At 41.6% G+C, this 7,785-nt stretch overlaps 2 protein-coding genes across 2 annotated transcripts in view; both read right to left on the bottom strand.

The window, feature by feature from the left end:
- Positions 1-891, bottom strand: part of drgx (dorsal root ganglia homeobox) — a 9,515-nt gene extending 8,624 nt beyond the window's left edge. The window contains exons 1-2 of the mRNA XM_015028055.1: positions 802-891; positions 592-671 (exon numbers count right to left, since the gene is read on the bottom strand). Of these exons, the coding sequence (XP_014883541.1) occupies positions 592-649 (58 nt within the window). The 5' untranslated portion in view covers positions 650-671; positions 802-891. The remainder of the gene's footprint in view (positions 1-591; positions 672-801) is intronic.
- Positions 892-3,447: 2,556 nt separating this feature from the next.
- The window catches only part of ercc6 (excision repair cross-complementation group 6), a 19,369-nt gene continuing 15,031 nt past the window's right edge, over positions 3,448-7,785 (bottom strand). The window contains exons 17-22 of the mRNA XM_015028057.1: positions 7,125-7,219; positions 6,500-6,645; positions 4,919-5,497; positions 4,670-4,838; positions 4,500-4,578; positions 3,448-4,417 (exon numbers count right to left, since the gene is read on the bottom strand). Coding sequence (XP_014883543.1) covers positions 3,953-4,417; positions 4,500-4,578; positions 4,670-4,838; positions 4,919-5,497; positions 6,500-6,645; positions 7,125-7,219 — 1,533 coding nt within the window. The 3' untranslated portion in view covers positions 3,448-3,952. The remainder of the gene's footprint in view (positions 4,418-4,499; positions 4,579-4,669; positions 4,839-4,918; positions 5,498-6,499; positions 6,646-7,124; positions 7,220-7,785) is intronic.

Genomic DNA, 7,785 nt, shown 5'->3' on the forward strand with positions numbered 1-7,785 from the left:
AAGCCCCCCCCCCAAAAAAAAAAAAAAAAAAAAAATTGGCCAACCGATCATATTTTGTTTCCATTTGTTTCATGAAACATTGATGCGGAGAGTCTAAAGGGAACCATGACGGACTAAGAGCCATGACACCCAACATCTGTGCCCGGGACAAAGCGGGCCCCACTGCCCCGGGGCCAAACCACCAGCGCTTCTCACCCAGCCAACAAACTGCCACAAGCAGAGAAGGAAAATCCCGCTTTAACCCTTTATATCCACCCTTGGATTTATGACAAACACAAAGCACCCTGTTCTTTTATTTTAAATATTATTGTTATTTTTAAATAAAGCAAACGATTTGAATTAGTTAATGAAGGGAAAGAAAATCGTACTACTGGAAACAGCAGCAACAGTAATAACGCTTTTGCAAGATTTATTTAGATGATAGATAATGAATAATAAATAAATAAATAAATAAATAAATAAATAAAATAAGGCGGCCTGCTAGACTGGGCGCACAGGCGCTAAACAAAACTTCATTAGTGGAAATATTTTAGAGCAGCTCACACTTTGAATGAAAACGACAAGGGAAGAGGGGGGAAAAAACACACTCACGCGTGTTGGAGCGACAACACTCTCCGTCAAGTTGAGGAGGGCAGTGAAAGTAGAACATCCTTGATGGCGAACCTCGGAACCTGGAACACAGAGAAAAAGTTTCAGCCTCTTCCCACCCCCGACGTCCTCAGTGCTACCACTCTGATCTTGCGGCAGATTAAAACAAAACGGAGGAGACGGATTCAGAGCTGAAACCTGAACGCATCCTACCTGCAAGTGGGGATGCTGATGAGAGTGAGTTTGCGCTCTGGAGAGAGAGGCGGCTGATGCTGCGCTCCCACTGACTCTCTGCTTGGGAGTGTCCAGATCCCTCCTGCTCTCTCCTCTCTTTCTCCAACACACACACACACGCAAACACACACACGCACTCACGCACACAAACTCTCGCTCTCTCTATCTCTCTCTCTCTGGGAGTGTCCAGATGTCTCTATAACTGTATAACTGTCTACAGAGTGTTAAGGCTTTCAGCTAGTGTCGCAGAATCTCACGCCTAATTGGTCCTAATCGGATTATCACGGCTTTGTCTCTCTCACCCTGAACCCCTGTTGTGTGTGTGTGTGTGTGTGTGTGTGTGTGTGTGTGTGTGTGTGTGTGTTTATGTTGTGTGTGGAAAGACAGAAATAAAGAAAGAGGAAGCGGGGAGACATGCCCAAGGTGCCTAAAAAAATTCATCACAAGTGATTGTTATTTCAGAGTCAGGCATATTCCCTAACCATAAACATCCACACATACCCGCTGCACTTTTTATTTGGTTCTTTCATATATTAAAAAAAGGAGGATGACTGCTTTTGGGTTTTAGATTGACTGTCGGGCGGGTTAATTGCTCGTCAGGGTGTGTTAGGGGGTCCACTTTACAAGGGCTTGCGCATGTAGAGCACTCGCAAGGCCAAATTTTTGATTTTGTTCACAGCAAGGGGTCCCGCGATTTATTTCGCTTCCTCAGATAAATGATCTGCTGCGGGACCCTTTCAATTAGTTTTAAAGCGCTTCTGGGACGGCAGAGCGCAGACGCCATGCGTCTCTGAGGTGGAGACAAAATGAGGCTTCGAGAAGCAGCTGAAATTTAGAAGAGGAGTGCGGGATTGGACTAAACCACATAAAGTGCAGAAAATCCCTTCTAATGGCGCGTAATTGGTTCTGTAATATCATTACAGGCGGATAATGGCCAGTTACAGGGCCCCGCGCTATTAAGGGTTTCCCTGGCGTGCAGCGTTTATGTTATTAAAGGGGGAATATAATGATATTTTAGTTATTAAATGCGCGTAATTAATTTATGCACCACTGAAAATAAAGTTGTTATTATGACCTCGGTGAAGTGCGTGGAGAAAATTGAAATCAAATAAGAGTTGATAACTTTATCCCAACATTTGGTCTAGACTACTATGACAGAAGCGCAGGCCTGATTGTTTTCTGTCAGCGTCTTTCCTCTGAATCCTCCGGTGATTACTCAAGCGCCTGTAACGACATTACAGAGCTCCGTGTCAGCGGGCAGGGATTTTTTTTTCCTTTTTTACAATTAGACCCAGTTTTGCTGATTTCTTGACCAGAATTAGGACCTGCACCTGAAATTTCCCAGACAACTTAAGATATCATAATTTCTGCAGTTTTCTGATGCTGCACAACCAGAGTCTGATCTTCATAGGGAAAATATGGCTCACTGCTCAGGGCGCTATAGGCTAGGTAACACCTCAAGAAAAAAAAAAAAAAAAAAAAAAAAAGTTTTCAGTTTTTTTTTTTGTTGTTGTTTGTAATTTGCATTTCTGATAAATGACAGGATTTCTGGGTAGTAAGATAAAAATGTAATTAACTCAGGTTTAGGCCTCAAAGAATATGTGGAGATTTTCATCATCTATTGTAAAATCATTTTTGTCATGGCTAGGACTTATGCACCACTTGCTTTTTTCCCTATTTGATTTGATTTTTACAATGTGCAACATTTTATTAACTTTTTAAAAGGAGATATGCCTTCTGTCAGGTTGTAGCAAAAATCACTAACTGAAGATCCTGGACATCTGATCATAATCAAGTATGATTCAACAGTTTATGAATTGGTAAAAAATAAAGCCAGTAAAATAATTAATTACATTCATTAGTCAAATTTCACTAAAACCAAGCTAAACAATCAAACTACAATCCCACACAGTTCATAAAAACATTGCTTTGCCTTCATCAATAATGAAATCTGCTTACTTAACAGCCTTTTCTTTTTTGCTAAATGTGCAAACATTTGATAACTAGGACATTTAAAAATCATTTAAGGAGCAAATAACTCTGAAAGAAGAAATGTATCGGCCTATTTTACTGCAAACCCGAGCAAAAATCTGCTCCACATGCTAGTCAGTTGTTTAACAGAAATAAAATCAAAACACGTTGTCATCTCACAGTGGAGTATATTAATGTCTGACTTGAAAACCACATATTTCAGTACCTGACTACAACCACCTATTGATATGAGTTATGACTGTTACTGATTGGGCTACAGCGCAAAAAAAGTGGAGGCCTGAAGCATGAACATTTTGTCCTTGAGTTTCATGTTGATAGAATTTTTTATTTGTCTCTAGCCTGATTCCTTACATTTTTACTAAGAATTTTGAGAAGAAATGTCAAAAATCTAAGATTAAAGTGAGTTTCATCCTCTTCCAAATAGTCACCATAAAATGTTATATACCCTAAATCAATGTAACTACAAATGTTAAGAACACATTCAAGTAAAATCTGATTCCTCTTGCAGAAGTTTATTGCACAAAAAATATGCAAGAAAACACAGGAGATTCAATTTAAGTTAAATACAGTGAGTGATTTACTACCGTATTTTGCATTTTACCTACAAAAAGGCAGGTAGAATTTTTTTTTTCCCCCCACATGAAGCAACTTAAGGTCCGTTTTATTCAGACAGACGGATCAGTCAGTCATTAGAAAATTCACCAACATCCGCAGCACAGTGATATTTATAAAGTGGCACACTTTCCCCTAGATAGAAAAATATCACAAACCTAACAAAAGTGAGGTGGTTTAAGTGGAAACTATTCATCTGACAGCATATGAGGTAATATGGCTCGACAGTATGACACAAAAAAACGAATTCAAGGACAAGATTAAAATGAACAAAAATCATGGAGACGTGTGCAACAACGCTGCAACTTGAGTTTCAGACAGTAAGCTGGCTTTCCTAGAAAGAGTCCCTAAAGCACCATTTAAATGTTGAATTCCTGATTGATGTCAAAATATTATCATCTCTGTTGAGTGTGTATTTCACAAATAAGAACATTTACAAAAAGACAGAAGTTTCATCATAAGAGGCGAATAGCTGGAAGATTTGTATTTTTTCCCCCCCTGTAGTTGACAGTCATTCCTCTGTGCTTCAGCGGAAGTTCTCCTTCAGCCTCCAGATGCCCTCCTGACCGGAGGTCCGGTGAAAGTCACAGATGCTCCTGAGCAGCTCTCTGAAGACGGGCGCCTGTTTCTGGGTCAGTCTGGGTTTGAAATACTCCAGCACCTCCTGCGTGGTGGCCTCGCCGTCCACACTCGCCTGGAAGGCCACAAAGTTGCGCAGATCCACCAGCAGCTCGTCGTGCTCAGTGGGGGGAGCAGGAGGAGAGCTTGTTGCTGGAGCTCCGGGGCCGTTCTCCTCCTCTTCCTCCTCTTCCTCTGCTGCTGCTGCTCCCTGGGAGGAAGGCATAGCGATGTGGTTTCGAGCTTTCATCTTGGCCAGCAGAGATGCGGACGACAGCGGGGCTGAGTTTGAATCGTCATCTGCTCCTTCCCCACTAAAATGAGCTCCTGCAGTTGGCTTCTTTGAGACAGACTTCTTCACAACAGCAGCATCCTAAAAACAGGAAATATTTAAGTGAACGCACAAGCTTACAAATTTGAAATCGACAGAGTACAGAAACGCGTGACGCTGTTACCTTGCATTTAACAGAAGTGGCGACAGGCTGAGCAGACGACGTGACTAAGAGCGAATTCTTCTTTTGTCCAAAACGTTTCCTGAAAAAAAAAAAAAAGAAAAGCAAAATATAATGTTTGAAATGGAACAAGCAAAGCTCCTGGTAAACTCAGCAGGAATGAGGACACTTACTTAGTAGGCGGGGGAGGAGGTCTGTTATAAGGCAGTCTGCACTGCTGCCGAGAAATCTTAAGGGCTTTGAGTGCATCTTTAGCCACCCTGTTGGCTTCTGCTTCCACTAGAACATAGTCCGGGTTGGATGACTCCATGATGCTGTCATGTTGCATCACACTGTGGATACCTGAGGAAGACCAAGTAGGATGAATAACCCGACCAAACGTGAGACACCCGTCAAATACTACAGAAGCGCATTGAGCCTACCGGATTTCCTGAAGAGCTTTGCCAAGACGTAATCGTCGGATTTCTTCTGGTCTTCTGTCGAAGTCTCTTCGTTTTCTTGTTTATTGAAAGTGCGTTTCTTCACCAGATGAGAGATGCGGTGACCTTCGAACCGAGCGTCCCGGGAGTGGTTCCGTCTTTTATGCCTGCGTTTGTCCGTACCCGTGGAGTCGCAGTGCTTTCTCTTCTCCCTGTGCTTTCCTCTGTCTTTGTCTCTGTGCTGGTGGCAGCTGGTCGAGGTCGGGCTTTTGTTTGCTCCCTCAACTAAACCCGAATCGTTACCATCTCTTACAAGAAGCATATTTGGAGTATTGCTCATCTCTATATCTTTTGCATTCTGGTTTGCGCTCCGACTGTCCGTTGGCGTGTTTGATTTACCCTGAGAGTTTCCACTGGATGGAGATATGTTGGAGTGTCCTAATGATAACGAGTTTCTGTTCTCTGCACCGGATTCTCTCTGTTTTCCTGGAGACCGTCTATAATCATGGCTGACGCCGTTGATGGAGGGCGAGGACTTTAACCTGTCAGGTTTCTTGGGTACTTTGACGTCGGATCCAGTGCCTGTTTAAAGACAAAAACTTAACTTGTAAGTTTGTTCTTTCATCTTGTTTGGAAGATTGTTATAGATGCATCTCCATTAAACAGAATATCCACAAACACTTCATTTATTTTACTAATTCAACTCAAAAAGTGAAATCGATGCATTGTAATGTAACGTATCTGAAGTGTTTTTTTTTGGTAACTTTTGATGAATATGGCTTTCAAAATGTACTTTCACTTATTATCATATTAGAACAATTTTCACATTTTAGTACAGAAATATTAAATGTTGATGCCGCATGGGTCATGTCATTCGCTGTACTTGGCCCACTGTGTATTTTCAAGTCCAAAAGTCTGAGCCACCACCTATTAGGACATTTTGGACAACTTCATTCTTCCCTCAGTCGACAAGTTTTATGCAGACATTGATTTCGTTGTCCAACAGGGTTTGGCTCCAGCCTATACAGTCAAAAGTACCAATAAAGACCATGGCCACTGTGATTCACTGACCAGCAGACAGAGACCTAAATCTCACCGATAATCTATGAAGTATTTTCAAGAGGAAGATGAGCATTACCAAACACAACGATACAGAGAAGATGAAAGCGGCTACTAAAACCTGGGCTGCCTTAACATCTCCACATAGTATCAAGCTAATCACCAGCTTTGATGCAGCAATTCATGCAAAAAGAAAAGACCTGAAAGAGTATACTCTATAATACTTATGGAGTATGTTCTTTTCTTCCTTTTGTATAGTTTGATGCGATAGCCTAAGTTTTTAAGAAACCTATTTTTGTGGTTTTCATTATCTGTAAGCCACAATCATCAAAAATGATCAGTAATAAACACATGACAAATAAACACTGCGTTAAATGTACACATAATTTGCACTTTTTCAGTTGAATAACTACAGCAAATTACCCTTTTGATTATCTTCTAACAAATTTAAATGTGCCAGCATACAGTTTTTACAATAAAAAACACCATAAAACCTTTCTCTGGTAACAGAGCAGACAGACAGACCTGCGAATATGGCACTGGTCTCTGTTCCCTGCGTTCCGTCGGGATCAGCCAAAGTAAAAAGCTCGTAGATGTCATTAGACTTGAAGAACCGTCTTTGTTTGGGATCCTTCAGAACGCGATTGGTGAGAAATTGCTTGAAGATTTGCCTGGATGGCAACAGATATAATACAGAATTAGACACTTGTATCTAATTAGTTTTTCCTTTTTAACTCAGCAGGCAATTTTGATCATGTCACCGCAGAGTAGTTTGGCTGATGGATGAGAAAATTAAATAAGTTCTCTGCTGCAGGTATCAAAATAGAATCCCTGCAGCTCTTCAATCTGCCTTTTTTTTTTTTTTTTTTTTTTCCGAGAGCTCCGCACCGACACAAGCCAAACACAGCAACAGTTTCAGACTCCTCAATTGGCCATTTAATATTGCAGGAAAGCATTTCAATTACTGAGAAGTGGGACAGTGCAAATAGTAAAACCAAACTGAGGTGAGCAGTAAGAAACAGGGATCTGTGAGGTCAGAGGGAACAAAACCAAACACAAAAATGTGTTAAAATCTCAGGCTTTCTGGAATCCATTATGTGTGTGTAATAAGGGGCGATTACATGCATGTTTAAAGTGGCTATTAAATCACCTGTGGTAGATTTTCTCTTCAATGGTCCCTGCAGTCAGCAGCCTGTAGATTGTTACCTGCTGCTTTTGACCTATCCTCCACGCTCGCTCTCGAGCCTGTGAACGACAGATCGCATCGCATCGAATCAAGCAGACAGCATGAAAGACGGAAACGCTCAGCATTGAGAAGCAGCTACGGCAAGAGAGACAAACATGTAAATGGTCAACCTTAAGTCTCAAGTCTTCTGCAGCATGTCATGGTTTTATTCCTGATTGCCATTCATTTAGCTTCATTCATCTTCCTTTAAATTCCGACAAAATTTCCTGTTCCTGGTGAATGAAAGCGTCCCCGCAGCATGATACTGCCTCCGCCACGTCTGACGGCAGGTATGACGTAAGACGTGGTGAATGAGCACAAATCATGTTTTGCATGAAGTCCTAAACGGCTACACTTTGGTCTCCTCTGACTGGAGGACTGTCTTCCATGTTTGCTGTGTCCTCTTCACGTGGCAGTTTGCCACACGGCATGCCGGGTTAGCTCTCCTGATGACACACCTGAGCGATGGATACCTGCAGCTCCTGCAGTGTCACCACGGGCCTCCTGGCTGATGGAACTGATTAGGGCTTTTTTTTTTTTTTTTTTTTTTTTTGGAAAGTTCTTTTTTTGTTCTTTTTTTTTTTAT

The sequence above is a fragment of the Poecilia latipinna genome, unplaced genomic scaffold, assembly GCF_001443285.1.
Source record: "Poecilia latipinna isolate Pla-1442-1.1 unplaced genomic scaffold, P_latipinna-1.0 Scaffold113, whole genome shotgun sequence".
Classification (NCBI taxonomy): domain Eukaryota; kingdom Metazoa; phylum Chordata; class Actinopteri; order Cyprinodontiformes; family Poeciliidae; genus Poecilia; species Poecilia latipinna.